The sequence below is a fragment of the Mobula birostris genome, chromosome 13 (assembly GCF_030028105.1).
Source record: "Mobula birostris isolate sMobBir1 chromosome 13, sMobBir1.hap1, whole genome shotgun sequence".
NCBI classification, from domain to species: domain Eukaryota; kingdom Metazoa; phylum Chordata; class Chondrichthyes; order Myliobatiformes; family Myliobatidae; genus Mobula; species Mobula birostris.
This window is the reverse complement of record NC_092382.1, coordinates 84,721,000-84,744,270: the sequence shown is the minus strand read 5'-3', so window position 1 is coordinate 84,744,270 and position 23,271 is coordinate 84,721,000. Positions and strand designations below refer to the sequence as shown.

General features: G+C 44.7%; 1 protein-coding gene across 1 annotated transcript in view; it reads left to right on the top strand.

The window, feature by feature from the left end:
* The window catches only part of LOC140207720 (serine/threonine-protein kinase Chk1-like), a 33,603-nt gene extending 21,062 nt beyond the window's left edge, over positions 1-12,541 (top strand). The window contains exons 5-6 of the mRNA XM_072276276.1: positions 2,197-2,238; positions 12,283-12,541. Of these exons, the coding sequence (XP_072132377.1) occupies positions 2,197-2,238; positions 12,283-12,413 (173 nt within the window). The 3' untranslated portion in view covers positions 12,414-12,541. The remainder of the gene's footprint in view (positions 1-2,196; positions 2,239-12,282) is intronic.
* Positions 12,542-23,271: the final 10,730 nt, after the last annotated feature.

Sequence of the window (23,271 nt, the reverse complement as noted above, 5' to 3'; positions counted from 1 at the left end):
GTGAGGCCTTTGACAAGGTTCAGCATGGTAAGAATAGAATAGTGCAGCACAGTACAGGCCCACAATGTTGTGCCGACCCTCAAACCCTGCCTCCCAACTAAGCCCCCAACTTAAATTCCTCCACATACCTGTCTAGTAGTCTCTTAAACTTCACTAGTGTATCTGCCTCCACCACTGACTCAGGCAGTGCATTCCACGCACCAACCACTCTCTGAATAAAAAACCTTCCTCTAATATCCCCCTTGAACTTCCCACCCCTTACCTTAAAGCCATGTCCTCTTGTATTGACCAGTGGTGCCCAGGGGAAGAGGCGCTGGCTATCCACTCTATCTATTCCTCTTATTATCTTGTACACCTCTATCATGTCTCCTCTCATCCTCCTTCTCTCCAAAGAGTAAAGCCCTAGATCCCTTAATCTCTGATCATAACGCATACTCTCTAAACCAGACAGCATCCTGGTAAATCTCCTCTGTACCCTTTCCAATGCTTCCACATCTTTCCTATAGTGAAGCAACCAGAACTGGACACAGTACTCCAAGTTGCTGTGGAAAGTTAGATCACATGGGATCCCAGGAGAGCTGGCTAACTGGATGCACAGTTGTCTTGATGGTAGGAAGCAGAGAGTGATAGTGAAAGGCTGTTTATGGGACTCAAGGCCTGTGCCTAGTAATGTTCCCCAGGGTTACAACCATTGCTCTCATTAGTTATTGATATTTACTTATAATTGCATTTACACAGTTGTTGAATTCTCTGCTCTACTTGATCTTACACTGATCATCTTGTCATCTAGATCAATAATTTGGTTGACCATGTACAGGGTATGGATGGTAGGTTTGCAGGAAGTAAGTTCAAACACGTACTTTTTCTGAAATATATTAAGTTTAAACTCTCCACTGTTTCCCTCTATGCAATCGACCACCCACCCAATCGCCTTACTGCCTTCCCTCTCTGCCCCGTCTTCCCTCTCACCTCCACATTGGACATAAGGTCCTGGTGAAAGTGAATTCTTTTAGGGGAGCCTGAAGGGGAATTCTTCACTCCGAGTTTGGTGGGAGTGTGGAATGAGCTGCCAGTGGAAGTTGTGGATGTGGGTTTGATTGAGATACTAAAGAGAAATTTGGGTGATGACATGGATGGGAGGTTTATGGAGGCTATGGTGCAGGTAGTTGGAACGAGGCAGTAAAAACAAAAGCAGGTCAGCATTGACTAGAAGGGCCGAAGGGCCTGTTTCAGTGCTGCTGGGCTCTGTGACTAATAATATTCTGATCTGTAATTTCCACAGTCAGTGCTTTGCTGCTAATGATAGAACCCAGAAATTTACCCAAACAAGAATTGAAAGACTCTTAGCTGGCTACAGAAAGCATTTACAAGCTGTGATACTTGCCAAAGGGGGTGTTACTAAGTACTGACCATGCAGATTGCCCAGACTTTTGCTTCGGGCCCTTTTCCTTTTCTGTTATTTTGAAACTGTAAAAGATGGAAATAAAAATGTAACCTTGCTTAAGATATTAAAGAAATGTGTCATGTTTAACTTTTTACTTTTTGGAAATCAGGTAATCTTTTACTCACTTAGCTATTCACTGTAAGAGAAATTTTAACCATGGGTGCCCAAACATTTACATGCCACTGTATATATCCTGTGCCTTCTGAATTGCTTCCAGAAATTCCTGCCCGTGTTCTTTGCAAAACAATTTTGACCAATTTTTCTTTCATACCTCTCTAATTCTCTTTATTTCACATCTGACTTTAGCTTCTCCTTCTCTAATGTCAGGGTAAGTTTGATCATATTAAGATCACTTGCCCCAAAGGATCTTTGAACTTAAGTGACCTAATTAATTCTGGTTCATTACAACACCCAGTCCAGAATAACTGATCCCCAAGTGGGCTCAGCCACGAGCTGCTCCAAAAAACCACCTTGTAGGAATTCCTCCTCTTGAGACCAACACCATCCTAATTTTCCTAAGCACCTGCATGACAATTCCCCATGACTATTGTAACATTGCCCTTTTGGCACCCATTTTCTATCTCCCATGGTAATTTGAGGCCCACATACTTACTACTGTTTGGAGGTCTCTATACAATTCCCACCACAGATTTTTTTTACATTTGCTTTTCCTTAATCCTACCCACAGATTCTATATCTTCCATCCCTATGCCACCTCTTTCTAATGATTTTATTTAATATTTTACCAACAGAGCCACACAACCCCACTACCAGCTTGTTCTTTCAAGAAGCATGTAAGTATCTGATAAGCAGTTGTGATAAGAAAGACAGGCCAGAAAACTTAAATGAGATACTAACTCAGAAAAATGAATCATTACTATGGAAGAAAACATTAACCAGTGGAATGAGTATGACCCTCCGTGATCTGGGCCGACAATTACGTGTCGGCGGCACCTAATTAATTATCATGTTTATTTTGGCTTTTTTCTTAAAGATGTGCTGTGTGCCTCCTCCCCCCCCCCCCCCCCCCCCAGCTACCGCTGCATTCTCCGTGAATCACTATCTGTCCGCAGTCTGGGGGTTGGGGTGGTGGGACACTGGGGTGTCGTCTGTTTCCATCAGGCAGGCAGCTCATCTTCTCCTATGTCTGCCCACCTCGATATCGAAGGTTGAGATTCATCGGCTGGTGTGGAAGGTTTGCTTGACTGCTGAGCCTCGCGCATTTTTAGATCATACAGTTCTTTGTAAGCACTCAAACCATCCTGCAAATATCCCCAAACCGACGTACCCTTTCAAAATTAAAGTCGTACTTTATCATTGCAGTGAAAATCTCAAGCAGTTGCTTCATGTTCATTTCGCTAATGAATTTGGTTTCGATTGTTATCCTTTCCTCTTCCAATTGCATCAACCCTTCATCTATCAGTTCTTGGTCATGGGATGCCAAAACCTCTTCAACATCATCTTCATCAGCTTCCACAAGCCAAACTCATGTTGTCCTTACTTCATTCACCACAATCAAAACGCTTAATTATGTCTAGTTTTACACTAAGTGTAACATCCTTACGAGCTCTTTCTAGCTTTTCCGACACCTTAAAACTCATCTTGCTAATGGCTGCTCAATGCAACGTGATTAAGCAGTGCCGACGAGAATGCCATTCCAAATCTGGGGGGAGAGCAGCTACTCGGGGTGCACACTGATTTTTTTCGTAACAGTGAAAACACCTTCTGTTAGCGAAAACAGGGAACTAATGTAAGTCTTTCGTAACAGTGAGGTTTCGTAACGCGAACGTTCGAAAAGCAGGGGACACCTGTACAGGACAGGATGGTTAACAAAAGGAAAAAAATATCAAAAATACATGAAATGAGAACAAACAAACAAGGGAGTAAGTGCAGAAAATGCCAAGAGAAAGCAGGAACAATCCAACACATTTCAGGATCCTGCAGCAGGTTAACACAATCTGATTACTTACAAAGCTACAATCAAGTAGCAAATATCATTCACCAAAATCTTGCTTTAAAATTCAAACTCATGAATACCCTCCATCACTTCATAAAGGCGCCATAAATTCAAGCCTGATCCAGTTTTATAGTCAAAATCTTACAAATTATTTGATAATCAATACATTATTTCAGATAGGATAATCCATAATAACCATTCGGGCATAATGTTACAGGATAAACAAGCAGGAACAACTCCCTCAATAAATAAAACCATTCCCAACACATCCTCACCATGGGTATTGTTTGTGTCATCAGTCACACAACCGAAAGATTTTCTCTGTCAATCAGCTTCCAAATGTTGCTATTCAGTCATTCGTTGCCATGCCCCGCTGCTGATTCCCTTCTCCTCGACTTCTTCAGTCTGCAGAAAGTTCAATGGAATCCTCTTCACCCACAGAGTGGTGACTGGAACCTATCCCACAGGGAGAGCGAGAGATGAACAACAGGGGAGGATTTAAAAGGACTGTTGTGCAACTGAATCACTGGCAGGGTCCAGACGGCCTGAGTTGACTCTCTACTGTACACTAGTTGTGTTATAAATTCACTAAGTACCATAGACAGAGTTTAAAATAGAACTGATTTATTGGTCTCTTATCCAGAATATTAAACTCCAGTCCCATTAAAGGTGAATATGCAGCAGAAGCTCCTCCCATGTGCAGTGACCAGGGTGCAGAACTGGGTGTGGTGAGCAGCAGCAATAATTGCAGAGTTCAGCACCGACAGTCACTCTCGAAATTGCAATCAGCAACTGTGAAGTACAAATATCCAGCATGCAGCTTATTGAAACTTTCTACCCATTGTAAACCCGGTAGTGTGTCACAAGCTGTAAGGTTTCACTGCTAATGTACTGGTCTCTCTGTAACGTTTCACTGCTGAGGTAATGGTTTCTCTGTAGCAGCAATGTTTAGGTTATAACTAGAGACAACAGGGTTTTGGAGTGCAGGCTATACCATGACAGAAGTGTTCTTTCTTGTGAGTCTGGAAGAGAGATTTTCATGGTCTTTTGTCGGGGAGAGATGAGAAGACATGAATGGAGAGAGTGGGCCCTTTTTTTTTTGTTTACATCACTAACCATATAGTCAAAGTAAGAATTATAAAGCTCAATCACTTAATCACATATTGTTTACTGTTTGTTATTTTGTGGTACTGATTTGTAACAGGGAACACATCATGCAGTATCCACCCAAATGAGATTTCTTAAGTTTGGCCAGACTGAGGGACTATCATCCCCTATATTAAGCAGCTAGCCGAAGTGGGGGTTATATAAGGTTAGATGACTAAGTGAATCGCTTCCCACAGTCTGAGCAGGTGAATGGCCTCTCTCCACTGTGAACTCAATGATACAAATCTGGTTGATTTGGCTGAGAATCTCCTCCCAAAGTCTGAGCAGGAGATCGGCCTCTATCCAGTGTGAACTCGCTGGTGTCTCTGTAGTTGACATGACCCTGTGAATCCCTTCCCACAGACTGAGCAAGTGAAAGGCCTCTCCCCTGTGTGAACTCTCTGATGAGCCACCAGTTGAAATGACGAAGCAAATCCCTTCCCACAGACTGAGCAGGTGAACTGCCACTTCCCAGTGTGAACTGACTGGTGTCTCTGTAGGAAGGATAATTCAGTGAATCATTTCCCACAGACTGAGCAGGTGAACGATCTCTCTCCAGTGTGAACGTGCTGATGTACCTTCAGTTGAGATGAGGAAGTAAATCCCTTCCCACAGTCTCAGCAGGTGAATGGCCTCTCCCCAGTGTGAACTCTCTGATGTATCTTCAGTTTAGATGACCGCGTGAATCCCTTTCCGCAGTCTGAGCAGGTGAAAGGCTTCTCCCCAGTGTGAACTTGCTGATGTACCTTCAGTTTAGATGATGAAATGAATCGCTTCCCACAGTCTGAGCAGGTGAATGGCCGCTCCCCGGTGTGAACTCGCTGATGTACCTTCAGTTGCCATGACCGAATGAATCCCTTCCCACAGTCTGAGCAGGTGAATGGCCACTCCCCAGTGTGAACTCGCTGGTGTCCCATTAGGTGAGATGACTGAGTGTATCTCTTCCCACAGTCCAAGCAGGTGAACGGCCACTCCCCTGTGTGAACTCGCTGATGTACCTTCAGTTTAGATGACGAAATGAATCCCTTCCCACAGTCTGAGCAGGTGAACGGCCTTTCTCCAGTGTGAACTCGCTGATGTACCTTCAGTTGGAATGAGCAAGTGAATCCCTTCCCGCAGTCCGGGCAGGTGAACAGCCGTTCCCCAGTGTGAATTCTCTGGTGCTCTTGCAGGTTTGATGCCTGAGTGAATCCCTTCCCACAGACTGAGCAGGTGAACGGCCTCTCCCCAGTGTGAACTCTCTGGTGTACCTTCAGTTTAGATGACCAAGTGAATCCTTTCCCACAGGTCGAGCAGGTGAACGGCCTCTCCCCGGTGTGAATTCGCTGGTGAGCCATTAGGTCAGATGACCGAGTGAATCCTTCCCCACAAATTCAGCAGATGACCAGCCTCTGCCCAGTGTGAACTGACTGGTGCATCCACAGGTGGGAAGACCGACTGAATCCCTTCTCACCCACAGAACAGGCGAATGGCCTTGCCCAGTGTGTACTTGCTGATGTACCTTCAATTGAGGTGACCAAGTGAATCCATTACCACAGTCTGAGCAGATGAATGGGTTCACCCCTGTGTAAAATGACGGGCGTGCCATTCGGTCAGATGATTGAGTGAATCTCTCCCCACAGTCTGAGCAGGAAGGATGATCAAGTGAATCCCTTGCTCCACTTCTTAAATATCTGGACAGAGACAGCAAAACTGGCGTGTTGTGTTCAAGATTCCTGTAGACAAATTCCTTGTCATTTTTAACCTGTAAAAAGATTTACAAAATCCATCAGTGGGTGCAGGACAACATTTCAGATGAGATCACTTGAGTTGTCAAGGTGTGATCTGACATCAAACTGTTACAGTGAAGTTCAACCCAACTTGGATAGAGAAATCATCTTCTATCTGGGCACAGTGCTGGTATCTGGAATGACCATCAAATTCTCTGATGCTCTTCCTGTCTCTACAAGAATGGGGCATTTCTGCCATCTCCAATCTGTGACCTGGCTCAGTTTGACTCTCTCCATTGGTATTATTCCCCGTTCCCACTGAGCTGCATGGGTGCCTGGCCCCACAGTAACTGAAACACTCTCACACAAATAGCCTTTGTTGACGTCCTGCTGGGATTTTCTTTTATGTGCTGTTAATTTAAAGTGCCACAGTTTTAACACCATGTAAATGACTCTGACTGAGATGTATGGTTGGTCTGCACAGCTGTTAAAAGGAATTAGAGTGAATATTAGTATCATTTTAGGTTCTTGTCACAGTCATAGAAAAGTACAACACAGAAAGAGACCCTTCGGCCTATCAAGTTTGTGCTGAACTATTTAAACTTTCTACTCCCATATCTCTACCATCCAGGTACCTACACAAACCTCTTAAATGATGAAATTGAGCTTCCATTCACCACTTGTGCGGGCTGTTCATTCCACATGCAGATGTTCATCTGTGTGAAGAAGTTTCCCATCATGTTCCCCTTAAAATTTCACCTTTCACACTTCATCCATGGCCTCTGGTTGTAGTCTCATCCAATCTCAGTGGAAAAAGGCAGCTTGCATTTACCCCATCTATAACCCTCACAATTTTAAAACGCCTCCATCAAACCTCCCCTCAATCATTTATATTCCAAGGAACAAATATCAGCAACAAATATCTTGTTCTGGATGCTGTTGAGGGGAATGACCTGACAGGGGACGCCCATGGTGACCGGGATCTCTGGCACTGAGCTTGGCGCTGTTGTGCAGGAGAGAAGGAGGGAGAAGAGAAATGCGGTAGTCGTAGGGGATTCCATAGTCAGGGGAACGGACAGGAGATTCTGTGAGCCTGATGGAGATACCCGCATGGTGCGTTGCCTCCCAGGTGCCAGGGTACGGGATGTCTCGGATTGAGACCTGAATATTCTGAAGGGGGAGGGTGAGCAGCCAGTTGTCTTGGTACATGTTGGTACCAATGACATAGATAGGACAAAGGAGGAGGTCCTGAAGAGAGGTTTCCAGGAGTTAGGAAGGAAGCTGAGAAGCAGGACCTCCAGGGTAGTAATCTCGGGATTGCTACCTGTGCCACGTGCTAGCGAGGGCAAGAATAGTAGGATCAGACAGATGAATTCGTGGCTGAGAGACTGGTGTAGGGGGCAGGGCTTCAGATTCTTGGATAATTGGGATCTCTTCTGGGGGAAGTATGACCTGTTCAAAATGAACAGGTTACACCTGAACCCGAAGGGGACCAATATCCTGGAGGGAAAGTTTAATAGAGCTGTTAGAGAGGGTTGAAACTAATTTGGCAGGGGGGTGGGAACCGGAATGATAGAGCGGAGGAAGGGGAAAACAGAAATAAATCTAAGATAGTGAGCAGTAAAGATGTCAGGAAAGACAGGCAGGTGATAGAGCAAATTTGTAGCCATTGGGATGAGTTGCAGTGAAATCAAAGTGAAAAGTATCAAATACTGGTCTCAAGGTGTTGTACTTAAATGCACGCAGCATAAGGAATAAGGTGGATGATCTTGTCGTACAGCTACAGATTGGCAGGTATGATATTGTGGCCATCACTAAGACCTGGCCAAAGGATGCATGTCTCTGGGAGCTGAACGTCCAAGGATACACGGTGTATCGGAAGGATAGGAAGGTAGACAGAGGAGGAGGCGTGGCTTTATTGGTAAGAAATGATATTAAATCATTAGAAAGAGGTGATATAGGATCGGAAGGTGCAGAATCTTTATTGGTTGAGCTCAGAAATCGCAGGGGTAAAAGGACCCTAATGGCAGTTATTTATAGGCCGCCAAACAGCTGCAGTGATGCAGAATACAAATTACAACTGGAAATAGAAAAGTCTTGTCAGAAGGGCAGTGTTATGATAATTGTGCGGGATTTTAACATGCGAGTGGATTGGGAAAATCAGGTCGGCACTGGATCTCAAGAGGAAGAATTTGTAGAATGTCTGCGAGATGCTTTTTAGAACAGCTTGTTTTTGAGCCGACTAGGGGATCGGCTGTACTGGATTGGGTATTGTGTAATGAACCAGAGGTGATTAGAGAGATTGAGGTGAAGGAACCCTTAGGAGGCAGTGATCATAACATGATTGAGTTCACTGTGAAATTAGAAAAAGAGAAACCGAAATCTGATGTGTCGGTACTTCAGTGGAGTAAAGGAAATTACAGTGGCATGAGAGAGGAACTGGCCAAAGTTGAATGGGAAGGGACACTGGCGGGAAAGACGGCAGAGCAGCAGTTGCTGGAGTTTATGCGAGAAGTGAGGAAGGTGCAAGACAGGTATATTCCAAAACAGAAGAAATTTTCGAACGGAAAAAGGATGCAACCGTGGTTGACAAGAGAAGGCAAAGCCAAAGTTAGAGCAAAGGATACAAGGAAGCAAAAAATAGTGGGAAGAGAGAGGATGGGGAAGTTTTTAAAACCTTACAAAAGGAAACTAAGAATGTCATTAAGAGGGAAAAGATTAACTATGCAAGGAAGCTAGCAAATAATATCAAAGAGAATACTAAAAGCTTTTTCAAGTATATAAACAGGAAAAGACAGGTGAAAGTAGATATAGGACAGATAGAAATGATGCTGGAGAAATTGTAATGGGAGATGCAGAGATAAGGAGATGGTGGAGGAACTGAACGAGATTATTGCATCAGTCTTCACTGAGGAAAACATCAGCAGCATACCGGACACTCAAGGATGGCAGGGAAGAGAAGTGTGCGCAGTCACAATTACGACAGAGAAAGTACTCAGGAAACTGAATAGTCTAAAGGTAGATAAATCTCCCGGACCAGGTGGAATGCATCCTCGTGTTCTGAAGGAAGTAGCTGTGGAGACTGCAGAGGCATTAGCGATGATCTTTCAAAGTCGATAGATTTTGGCATGGTTCCGGAGGACTGGAAGATTGCAAATGTCACTCCGCTATTTAAGAAGGGGGCAAAAAGCTAAAAGGAAATTATAGACCTGTTAGCTTGACGTCGGTGGCTGGGAAGTTGTTGGTGTCGATTGTCAAGGATGAGGTTACAGAGTACCTGGAGGCATATGACAAGATAGGCAGAACTCAGAATGGATTCTTTAAAGGAAAATCATACCTGACTAACCTATTACAATTTTTTGAGGAAATTACCAGTAGGCTAGATGCAGTGGATGTTGTATATTTGGATTTTCGGAAGGCCTTTGACAAGGTGCCACACATGAGGCTACTTATCAAGGTAAGAGCCCATGGAATTACGGGAAAGTTACATGCGTGGATAGAGCGTTGGCTGATTGGCAGGAAACAGAGAGTGAGAATAAAGGGATCCAATTCTGGTTGGCTGCCGGTTACCAGTGGTGTTTCACAGGGGTCCGTGTTGGGACCGCTTCTTTTTACATTATACATCAACGATTTGGATTATGAAACAGATGGCTTTGTGGCTAAGTGTGCTGATGATATGAAGATAGGTGGAGGGGCCAGTAGTGCTGAGGAAACGGAGAGTCTGCAGAGAGACTTGGATAGATTGGAAGAATGGGCAGAGAAGTGGCAAATGAGGTACAATGTTGGAAAGTGTATGGTTATGCACTTTGGCAGAAGAAATAAACGGGCAGACTATTATTTAAATGGGGAAAGAATTCAAAGTTCTGAGATGCAACGGGACTTGCGAGTGCTCGTACAGGATACCCTTAAGGTTAACCTCCAGGTTGAGTCGGTAGTGAAGAAGGCGAATTCAATGTTGGCATTCATTTCTAGAGGAATAGAGTATAGGAGCAGGGATGTGATGTTGAAGCTCTATAAGGCGCTGGTGAGACCTCACTTGGAGTACGGGCAGTTTTGGTCTCCTTATTTAAGAAAGGATGTGCTGACTTTGGTGAGGGTACAGAGAACATTCACTAGAATGATTCCGGGAATGAGAGGGTTAACATATGAGGAACGTTTGTCCGCTCTTGGACCATATTCCTTGGAGTTTAGAAGAATGAGGGGAGACCTCATAGAAATATTTCGAATGTTGAAAGTCATGGACAGAGTGGATGTGGCAAAGTTGTTTCCCATGATGGGGGAGTCTAGTACGAGACGGCATAACTTCAGGATTGAAGGGCGCCCATTCAGAACAGAAATGCGAAGATTTTTTTTTTAGTCAGAAGGTGGTGAATCTATGGAATTTGTTGCCACAGGCAGCAGTGGAGGCCAAGTCATTGGGTGTATTTAAGGCAGAGATTGATAGGTACCTGAGTAGCCAGGACTTGTAAGGTTATGCTGAGAAGGCGGGGGCGTGGGACTAAATGGGAGAATGGATCAGCTCATGATAAAATGGCGGAGCAGACTCAATGGGCGGAATGGCCGACTTGTGCTCCTTTGTCTTATGGTCTTATGGTCTAAGAGAATTTTCGCAGTGTGATCGCTATTTCCAGTTATTACCCAGGAGGCTATGCTCTATTTGCCCGGTTTCGTTCTCCTGGAACGCTTTCACTTACGTGTCCTTTATCAGACGGCTTGGAGCATTCTTGTGGATGAGTTGTTGACGGGATGCGTATCTTGCCCAATTCTCCACCGAGAGAATGCTCAAAAGCGGAAGGAATAGACAGGCTACAGAGCTGACGGATGGTACCGCGGAAATTTCACCTCAGGTGGCTGAAGGATGGACGTCCGCAGTGGACGGAGGACCATGCGGACATGACTGAAAGAGCGCTGAACTCTGGCATCAGGGACTGATTCGGACGGGACATTGGAGTAATCTGGATATAAGTGCATATAATTATAAACCCACTATGTCGATTTAGTTGTGTCTTTAGTTATGCAAACACGTGCCTTCAATTTATCCCCCAAACCTCGTTTACCGTCTGTGCTGCCTGAAATGTCTTTGACTCCCTTCTTCACCGTTTGCACAGCGCACCCCTTATCACTTCATTTCTTGAATATTGGGATCATTTTTCTTTATATCGGTATGGGAATGTCATGCGAGAAAATTTCTGTCAACAGAATGTATGTATGTACAGCTCGGAAGGCAGTTCATCGAAGCGAATAAGGAGTCAGTGTGGTGTCGTGCCGGTCACGTCATGTGTCACAAATATGTCTGTGATTTTAAAGGAATAATCTCGACTATTTAACGAAGCAGGAAGGTAGATAGAGTTTGGATGGACTTTCATTATGTTTCTAACAAGGCACCCATACAGATACAGGGACGCCAACATGAATTGTCAAACTAGTAACAGAATTAGCTTGGTAAAAGGATGCAAATGGTAGTGTGCCAGCGTGTCTCTCCTCCCGGACGCCGGCAATAAGTGGCGAGCTGTACATTTGCTGCAGGGTCCTTTATTGTTTGTAAAAGTGTATATGAAACAAAATGTGACTTAATCCAAATTGTGAAATAAAAGTCTGGGAGGACATATAGACCTTCAGAGGTTCGTTTCTAGTTGTAACCTTTCAATGCTAGGCTATACCTTTCTGAATGCAGTGAGACAGTACAGCGAAAGTGGATTTTGTTATCCTTGCCTTGTTCACCGAGGGTTTGAGTGGAAGAATTCCGACTCAATTTTACAGCTATACGGAGCACTGGCTAAACAGACTGAGAGCAATGGGTGCAATCCTGGTTGCCACGCCATGGGAAGGATTTTGTAAGAACTGAGAGATGGTGGATCAAATTCACCAGATTGTTTACTGGACTGTGGGGAAGGGGATAAACTATAAGGAGAAGTTTGATTGTCTGAAATAGAAAATAAAGTGAAGGGTCCTTGTAAAAGTGTATACAATTATGAGGAGGTAAATATTGTACAGATAGCCAACAATTTTGTCTTTTCTTATGTCAGCAGTGGCTAAAACTACAGGCGCATGCAGACACAGATCTGAAGGCACTCTTTTATCTCCCAGTGCTGCGTGGTTATGTGTACAGCAGACGTGCTGGATGCAGGTGATAATAAAATCATGGAAACGTGTCTAGACAACCCTTGGTTAACAAAGGTAGCGAGGGACACGGGCTGTTCTATGGCTCAGGGGATTGGCATAGGTCGCCATAGTCGGGCTGGGGCAGAATCTCTGCAATATTGATTTCCCACTGCAATCTACAAGAAGGTAGCTCTGTCACAGCGCTGACCGCACTGAATCTCCAGTGCCAGCATGAAAGTCATTGCGATGGCTCCACCTTTACCCGGGTTACCCTGCGGCCGAATGAGCCCTGAGTGTCAACGCAGCTGTCAAACGCAACGAGTGAATGAAATCAACTAAGCGATCGGATACCGGGATTGTTGACGACGTCACGGCAACCAAGGACGCTCCTGTACGGAAATGAATTTGAGTGTTATTTTATTCCATGTCGATTTAATAGCGAGACGCATTATACCTAAACACCCCAAACTCAGATGTACATCGCGACCCAATGACGGATGCCCGATGCGGGGCATTAGTAGATAACTCGACCTTTAGGAACATGTGCTTTGCTTTACCTGCGTTTTTTAAACAATATTAAAAACAAAGTCCAAAGAGATTTTAACACCAGCAGCATTTCTTCTCTAAACTTATTCTGAGTCGCTGTATAAATGCAGGCGTTCGTGCAGGAACTCTGATACATGAGCATGTAGCCGGCTTCAGTGGCGACATATGCAGAGTCGGTGTAATCGCCGTCGTAATGCGCGGTTCCTGTGATTCGGGTGGTCTGAAAGCTCACGGCGGCCGTCAGCCACAACAAAATGAAACTGCCGGACACACTAAAGAGTAAAATGATGGATTTCTGGCGGCTTTCCATCTCCGGATCCTTCTGTGTTGACTGCTGTGACCGCGCAGTCCGCGGCGCACTTTACTGGCTAATAAATTGCGCCTCACTGTCAGACAGTTAAACAGGGTTATCAAAACAAAAGGTAATATAACCGTTAAAATACTCTGCAGAAAGGAGAATGCGATTCCCACAAGAGACGTCATGAACCACGAACTCAGCTGACAGCCCTACTGAATACCTTTAACTATACCCATAGGTTTATGCTCAAATAGAAGCGGAACGCTCTGTAAATGCCCCAGGAGCGCCACGGTTATAATACTGGCAACAGCTGTCCTAACTGTGCAATATTTCGCTTTCAGTTTCTGGTAACAGATCGCTACAAACCGATCGACTGTGAACAGGACAGTGTACCATACGGAGGTTAGCAGGCTGGTCAATGTGAAATACAGGACGACCTTATAGGCGGACGTGTAGGACAGGAAGGAGATTGGAAACTGATACATGATGATATGGTACCCGATTACACAGAACATCATCACCAGGAGATCTACCATTGCCATGTAGAGCGATATACATTTGGAAAGGCCGCAATTCCCTCGGAGGAGCACCACGATTGCCAATAGGTTCGCTAAGGAAAGAGTCCAAATTGTGAGATACATACAGGGCGAGGAGAAGCGTTCTCGGAATCCAATGTGAAAATACTATTCCGATAGTGATCGGCAAAATTACCGGGGAAATATGTTCCAAGAGAGAATAAAAACTCTTTATTCAGTGAACTAAAGATGATCGGAGCCGAAGTACGCAATTACTCCTGGTTAAGTTGCTGGTGACGTGCTCTCAATTTCACCTTGGCGATGTAACCGAGAGGGGGCAGCACTGCTCCTGGTTAAGTTGCTGGTGACGTGCTCTCGATGTCACATTGGCGATGTAACCGTTAGGGGGCAGCACTGCTCCTGGTTAAGTTGCCGGTGACGTGCTCTCGATGTCACCTTGGCGATGTAACCAAGAGGGGGCAGCACTGCTGCTCATTCGTCATCACAACGCAGAAAAATAGGGGAGATCACCATGTTCTCCCGTACCTCCCTTGCGCACTACATTCCCTACCCGTGCGACCATCATTTCAATGGCTCTTACCCTCGAAGCCCCATTCAGGCACCAGCCGGAGGGAATGAGAGCCGTGAGAGAGCTCAACACAGTAGCTGTAGGAGGATCGGCTGATGTGCAGCCGGCAGATTCCACTCAAAGAAACTCTCATTATTATTGAGCCGGTACTGGCCCGGAGTAACTGGGGCCGTGCCCGCTGTCGGTCATCAGTTCCAGGGTGAAACCGATGTACTCGTTCCCTCCGTTCAGTCAATGAATGAGCGTAGGGCCTGGTGAACAGAATCGGACTTCACTGACTCGTCCAGTGTCGCTTGTACACAATCTAGCTTAAACTCGAATAGTTTCAGAATCGTCCATCAATAAATAAGCTCTTCCACTTGGATATATCAGCCATTTTCGATCACATTCATTATCATCTTAAAGGTGCGATAGGGAGAAATTAATTCAAATCCCCAGCTGGACACCACATTCTTGTGCTAGCTATATTTACTATAATCCGCAAATGGTACGGGTATGACATATAATCAAATGTTTGATCGGAAATCCACAAAGAGGTATAAAGAGGTATAGGGAAGGAGAGGGAGAGAGCAGGTGAGCGAGAGAAAGACAGAGAGAGAGAGAGAGAGAGAGGGGGGGGGGTCGGAGAGTGGGGAGAGAGAGAGGACAGAGAGACAGGGAGAAAGAAAGAGAGACACAGAGACAGAGATACAGAAACAGAGAGAGTGAGTGTGTCTGAGAGAGAGAGAGAGAGGGAGAGAACGAGAGAGAGAGAGGGGGAGAGAACGAGAGAGAGAGAGAGAGAGAGAGAGAGAGAGAGAGAGAGAGAGAGAGAGAATTTAGCTACGGCGGCAGCTGGTACAATCCACAATGTTCCCACAATTCGTACTGTTCTACTGCTCTTTCACCAAAAGTTAGGTCACAAAATATATTTCAATCTGTAACAATCCGCGGTATCAAATTTACGCTGACAGTGGTTTACAGCGGAGAGGATTGATCTCTCTGAATTTCAGCAGCATCGTTTGCGCTGAACTTTGGAGGGAGTGCAGCGGCAGTGAACTTGACCCTGCATCAGCGCATAGAGCGGAGACGAACCGTTCAGCAGCAGTAGTCTGCCGTGTCTCCGCGCTGGGCTGGTTTCGCCGATAAACAACACCCAGTGAAATGACTGTTAATAGAAGACAGTCCCTTACATTTCAGACAGAGGATGTGTCGACTTACCCGGAACACCGAAAGCTGTGAGAATAGGGTAAAATACAATCCTTACTTGCCGGATTGTCGGTAGAGCCATTTTCGGGTATTGTACAAAATGTACCGCACTCCTTGCAGGAAGCGCCAGTCGCCTGCGTTCTGATCTCGCTGCCCTTTTATATATTAATCTATTCCCCGGTTAAAAAAAAACACCAACAGCAACAAAGTTTGCACAACAACTCGAGTTAGTTACAGTCAGTTAACAAACAAGGTACCGTTTCTATTTCTGTGTTCTCTCGGCACCACGGGGAATACTTGAAGCTCAGTCCATAACACCGTCTAGTAAAGTAGACAATCAGAAAGTCTTTAAAGCTGTTCCGCGCATTCTGGATTGAAATGCCAGTCATGACCTATCACCTACTTCTATTGTTGCCTTCACATTCATTTTATTTGATATTAATTGTATGACATCTCGCTCCATATTTCACAAAGCCAATGTTAGCTTTGAGTTAGCTCACGATTTATCCTGAAACCAATCCCACATCGTATGAACATTAAAGCGAGCTTGCACAGTCTGCGTTATTTGTCCAATGTAATTGTAGACCACACGGATTTCATCACCTTATTCCAACTTTGTCCACACTTCTTCAGTCACACTGAACTCACCAACCCATTGTGCAGGCGTGATTGACAAGGGCAGCACGAAATGTATTGAAGTAACTCCTGATTTTTGACATTGAAGAGTCAGATTGATCTTGGCATAGGCTAAAACATGGGCACAACCGAGTGCCTACGAGAGTAATTAGGGATAGTATCAATTCCAAAGAAGAAGCATACAAATTAGCCAGAGAAAGTGGCTCACCTGAGGACTGGGAGAAATTCAGAGTTCAGCAGAGGAGGACAAAGGGCTTAATTAGGAAGGGGAAAAAAGATTATGAGAGAAAACTGGCAGGGAACATAAAAACTGACTGTAAAAGCTTTTATAGATATGTAAAAAGGAAAAGACTGGTAAAGACAAATGTAGGTCCCCTACAGACAGAAACAGGTGAATTGATTATGGGGAGCAAGGGCATGGCAGACCAATTGAATAATTACTTTGGTTCTGTCTTCACTAAGGAGGACATAAATAATCTTCCAGAAATAGTAGGGACAGAGGGTCCAGTGAGATGGAGGAACTGAGCGAAATACTCGTTAGTAGGGAAGTGGTGTTAGGTAAATTGAAGGGATTGAAGACAGATAAATCCCCAGGGCCAGATGGTCTGCATCCTAGAGTGCTTAAGGATGTAGCCCAAGAAATAGTGGATGCATTAGTGATAATTTTTCAAAACTCGTTAGATTCTGGACTAGTTCCTGAGGATTGGAGGGTGGCTAATGTAACCCCACTTTTTAAAAAAAGGAGGGAGAGAGAAACCGGGGAATTATAGACTGGTTAGCCTAACGTCGGTGGTGGGGAAACTGCTGGACTCAGTTATCAAAGATGTGATAACAGCACATTTGGAAAGCGGTGAAATCATCGGACAAAGTCAGCATGGATTTGTGAAAGGAAAATCATGTCTGACGAATTTCATAGAATGTTTTGAGGATGTAACAAGTAGAGTGGATAGGGGAGAACCAGTGGATGTGGTATATTTGGATTTTCAAAAGGCTTTTGACAAGGTCCCACACAGGAGAGTAGTGTGCAAACTTAAAGCACACGGTGTTGGGGGTAAGGTATTGACGTGGATGGAGAATTGGTTAGCAGACAGGAAGCAAAGAGTGGAAATAAACGGGACCTTTTCAGAATGGCAGGCGGTGACTAGTGGGGTACCGCAAGGCTCAGTGCTGGGACCCCAGTTGTTTACAATATATATTAATGACTTGGATGAGGGAATGAAATGCAGCATCTCCAAGTTTGCGGATGACACGAAGCTGGGTGGCAGTATTAGCTGTGAAGAGGATGCTAAGAGGATGCAGAGTGACTTGGAGTGGGCAAATTCATGGCAGATGCAATTTAATGTGGATAAATGTGAAGTTATCCACTTTGGTGGCAAAAATAGGAAAACAGGTTATTATCTGAATGGTGGCCGATTAGGAAAAGGGGAGGTGCAACGAGACCTGGGTGTCATTATACACCAGTCATTGAAAGTGGGCATGCAGGTACAGCAGGTGGTGAAAAAGGCGAATGGCATGCTGGCATTTATAGCGATGGGATTCGAGTACAGGAGCAGGGAGGTACTACTGCAGTTGTACAAGGCCTTGGTGAGACCACACCTGGAGTATTGTGTGCAGTTTTGGTCCCCTAATCTGAGGAAAGACATCCTTGCCATAGAGGGAGTACAAAGAAGGTTCACCAGATTGATTCCTGGGATGGCAGGACTTTCATATGAAGAAAGACTGGATGAACTGGGCTTGTACTCGTTGGAATTTAGAAGATTGAGGGGGGATCTGATTGAATCGTATAAAATCCTAAAGGGATTGGACAGGCTAGATGCAGGAAGATTGTTCCCGATGTTGGGGAAGTCCAGAACAAGGGGTCAGAGTTTGAGGATAAAGGGGAAGCCTTTTGGGACTGAGATTAGGAAAAACTTCTTCACACAGAGAGTGGGGAATCTGTGGAATTCTCTGCCACAGGAAACAGTTGAGGCCAGTTCATTGGCTATATTTAAGAGGGAGTTAGATATGGCCCTTGTGGCTACGGGGATCAGGGGATATGGAGGGAAGGCTGGGGCGGGGTTCTGAATTGGATGATCAGCCATGATCATAATAAATGGCAGTGCAGGCTCGAAGGGCCGAATGGCCTACCCCTGTACCTATTTTCTATGTTTCTATGTTTCTATGCCATATTGCTGTACGCATTATGCGCTCATGTGTTGCTGAAACGTTTAGGGTGAGACTTGTGACCAGGTACCTCCTTACTGATGACAGTAATGCAAAGTATTCTGCACCTTGAGGGTCCTTAATGGTGGATGCCGTCTTCTTCAGTCATTGCTTTTTGAATATGGTGGGGAACCTGATGCCGTTGTTGGAAATGACTGAATTTACAACTCTTTGTGGCTTTTTTCCGATCTGCTGTATTAGTGCCTCCACACCTGACGGGATGCAACAGCCCGCATAGTGTCCAAGGTACAGGTGTATGAATGTTCTGGATACTTTTGAGACAACATAAATCTTCTCAAACTTTCTCGTAATTGCATTAATTCTTCTCTCCCAATCCATCATCTACAGAGCTGTGGACCAGTGGGAAATGGAAGCTTCTCGGTCTCTCCACTGCTGACCCATCGATGGAGATGTACCTGTTTACAGTTCAAAATTCAAAGTGCATTCATTATCAATGTATACGTTTTCAACATTTAGATTTGTCTCCTTACAAATAACCACACAACAAAGAAAGCCGACAGAACCGACTAAGAAAGAAAACAGTCAAACACCCGATGTGCAGGGTGAAAAACATAAGGACCAATGCTGCAAACGATAAACATTCAGAACTGAAGGTCAGGAAAATGAGTCCCCAGCCAATCCACCCTCCCCCCCCCCCCCCCCCACCACGCCGCAGACAGGAAGCCAGACGTTGCAAGAACCGATTGAAGAACATGTCCCTGCCCCAGTACAAAGCAGCGCCCATCGTCCAGACTGGTCCGTCGATGAAAACGTCCAAACATTGCATCGTTCCTCGCTTTCGGACCCGGGCTCTGCTGCTTCGATACGCTCTCGGGCCTGGCCTCACCGCCTCGATTCTGCTTCCGAACTTTCCAATTCGGCCCCACTTTAAAATCGATCTAATCTCGGATCTGTCCTCGGTCACGGGCACGGGACCGGGCTCTGTCTCGCCTCCGCTCGGCTCTGTTCTGCCACATCGAATCGTCTCAGTCCGCTCCAGCGATGGCTGTACAGCGGCTCGTTCTCGGATCTCCGACCCGGACCCCGACGGCTTGATTCAGCTTTCAAGGCAGCAGCATACAGCGCTTTCGAGATTTCATTTCACACCGCAAAAATGCCAATTCATGCAAGCGATTTAAAAGCTCAACTCCGAATGGAAAGTTAGAGGCTTTTGTTTGCAGCGATCGTTTACCAGAATAAAGTTATTAATAACGTATTTAGTTGTTTTCTTTGTTTTTTATTGCCGCCGATAGGAGGTCACTGAGCTGCACCAGCACCATCTTAAACCAGAAGCTTCTCCGCCTCTTCCCACTTCTACTTCCTGGAGACCACAATCAATTCAATAGTTTCGGTGATGTTGGGTGCAAGGCTGTTGTTGTGACGTCACTCACCCTGCGGATCTACCTCACTCCTGTACCGTTCCTCGTCACCCTCTGAGATCCTGCTTACAACAGTTGTATTATCAGCAAAATTATAGATGATGTCTGAGCTGTGCCTATGCCACTGTTACAATTAAAGAACGAAGCAGCCGAATAGGCTTGTCGTACTCGTAGTCACCCGGATATAATGAACCCGATCACACGGACAGGATTAGTAGACCAAACCTAACGGAATAATATCCCAATCCCGTGATGTCACATGACACACCCATAAAGAGTCGCCCTGTGGATCGGACATCTCTCCACCCTATATGCTTTTAGGCGAAGCCAACTTGATAATATTCCTCCTGTTTTCTGGTCCGTACTGATAGGCGGAATCCAGAAACCCCAGGCTCGAGTGATGATCCGGGTTCAGTGTTTGCAACTGGGGATTCTTCTCGACAAGTTGCGGGGCTAACCCGGCTTGTTCACTAGCCCGTTGTGGAACGGCTGATTCACTCGGCCATCTGTTGAGGTAGTCTGGATGTCGGCGGCATACACTCAAATGCTCAAATAACCATCCTCAAGCGTTGAAGGAACTTGCTGGTCCTCCTTCACCACAACTTCTCCTTTCATCCACCTTCGGCTCTCAGGGTTCCGGCGAACATAAACCGGATCTCCCACCTCAATGTTCCGATGTTGCCTAATTCAGTCGTAACGCACTTTCAATGTCTTTTTCTCTCTTACTCGTTCGTCCGGATCTGGCGCGATAAATCTAATCAGGAATGCAACCTGCGGTCCAGAAATACCTCTGCAGTGGTTAGTGAAGTTATCTGGCATCCGGAAAAAAAACAGTCAGTAGATCCTGTGGTGCATCTCCTCATGAAACTTTTGAGTCCCCTGCGTGACATCTGAGCAGCTCATTCAGCCATACTGTTTAAAGATGGGCGATAAAGGGACGTATGCTGCGATCGAACTACATTATCTTCTGCAAGTACTTGGAATTCCTTACTTGTAAACGCGGGACATTTATCACAGACTACAGTATCAGGGATTCCATGCGTAAAAAATGCGTGAAGCGTTTATCGTCGAAGTCTTCACCGTTTTGACCTCAATCCATTTAAAATGCGCATCGACTACTGCCAATGATTCGTGTCCGCCAAAGGACTGGCGAGTCAACGTTAAACGTCTCCAAGTTTAGGTCGGCCAGTGCCATGGGACGGGAGGTTTTACAGTTCGAGACTGCTGGCAGGGGTCGCGTGCACCAACTATGTGCTCGATGTTTTCATCAAGTCTCGGCCACCAAACGGAATTCAGCCCTTTGGTCGTGTTGGATCCACTTTTCTTCGCCCCCAATCTTCTCCATTCTTTTTATTTTTCCAGACAGGTTTGCCTGATAGATCCATCACTAAGCCACTGTACCATCACTAGTCAAGGGCTGCATCGCTGCAATGCATCTGCATCTCTTAACCAGAACATTGTGTAATTTTCATACCACAGTGCCCAAAATCCATCCTGAAGACTTTGTCTCATTCATGGATTCACAATGTAGGGCAACCATTTGAAACAAAGGTACTGCAATGAAATGAGAAGTTAATACAGTTTCTGTGCATGCATATTGAGGGTATTAACGAATACAGATGTCAAATGACGTTAATATAAATCAGAGAGACACTAGAGAGCATGATAGTGTTACCAAAAAGATGAGGGTGCTACATGTCAGTTTTACATTCATTTCATTCAATGAAGAAAAACTAAAGGAAGGCAATGATGCGGAATGTAAGATGCAACAGGCACCTTACTTTAGCCCCATTGTCCCATGAAATTTTAATAGTAAGGTATTGTAAGGTAAGGTTAATGATTCACTGGCATTGACCCGAAGGAAAGACATTTCCACTTTGACACATATTTGAATAAAATAAGCATTCTGCAAATGACCTTGTCTAACAGCAAGGCAGTAATCATAGAGGAATCAATAATTACGTATATTAAGAGCGTGCTGATCATTTGTACTGAGAAGTTTGTAAGCTATAATTCAGCATAGCTTCCAGCGTTCAAAATCAGAGGTAATCAAGCTGGAGAATTTCTAAAAACCATAATAGTTCAAAAGATATTTTGTCTTTGATATTTTAAAACAAGACATAATCAGCAAATTACAGTGGTATTCTCTATTAGATCATAAATCTCAGCTGGATATTGAGTAAGGATATAGTCAAGTTACTGGAAACAAAACAGATTTTTCTTTCTTAATATTATTGAAGGAGACAAATTAAATGCGTAGTCTTTAAGGTATTTATTTTTTGGAATCTACTTATTAAAAAAATAACAACTGTTTTCTTTTATGTTGCATGCGGCATCTCTTCCTGGGGTTTGGTAAAATGAGCTCCAATGTATGTGGGAATTAAAGTTCCATGCCAGTTGCAGCATGACAAACCTACAGTCCCTTCATTGCCAACTGAAAACAATAACTAGTTTATCCATATTTGGAACAGGTGGCAGGTTTTAGAGAGAAAATCCTTCCTGATACACAGACGTCTGATACACTGTTTCTTATTGATGTTTAGGTGGATGAATTGCTTCTTATCAAAGCTCCTTAGTATTCATTCCTTCCTCTCTCTCTTTGAGTTGCTTGCCCTCTTTCTCCAGGCCCTCACCTCATTCTTCATCACAAGAGAAGAATGGCCCCAAATCCCTGTCATATCTGGGATAAACTGGTTTCTGCATAAATAAAAGACAAAGCACAGGCACACCAATCCCTGTGCACTAGCCCAAGTCTAGGAATTCAAGAAACAAACAAACCCCTGAGACATCCTATTCACAGCAAGCAGAAATCAATCAACAGTTTTGAGACTCCTCAGGACCGACTTTCCTTTTCAAAACTGTACAGCTATTTCAAAATATCCTTATGTGCAATGGTAATCATAAAATCTTTCATTCCTTTAGACAGTTCTACCGATACAAAGTTTCAATTCTTTCATCATTGTGATACGTGTCTATACAGTGTTGTGATGCATTCCTATTTATCCCAAACAACTTGCAGTGGTAACACTACCCCTTTTAGCACAGCAGGCTACCTTGAAATACTCATACATTTTTTTTGAAAAACTCAGGTTAGTTGACACTACGCTGAGAGATTTGATTTATTTCTGATTGGTGAACTGGAAATCCACAAAGTTTCGGTTGTTTCTAATATTTACACTTGGGCAGTGTACAGGGAATGATGTGCCAAGCCACTAAGCTTTTGGTTTGACTTCAAGGTTTCTGCAGGCACCAGTTTCTCCCAGACATGGGGGACGGGGGCGTGGACAAGCAGGTATTCTTCTTGCATGCAGAATGAACAGAGAGCATAGAGAGAAGGACAAGCTGTTTGATGAGACAGGAAGCTGCGGGGGACACTGAGGGAATTCTCTTGGAAGAAGGGCTCTCATACACAAAATCTTCAGGAACATTTCTCTGAAACTCAGTGAGAGAACAATCTACCAGGCGTTGATGGTTCAGTAAAGACTCTTTCACTCAAAATTGTCACCTTCTCCAGCCATAATTAGAAGCTCAAACCTGGAGAGGCAATGTACTGGCTGTCA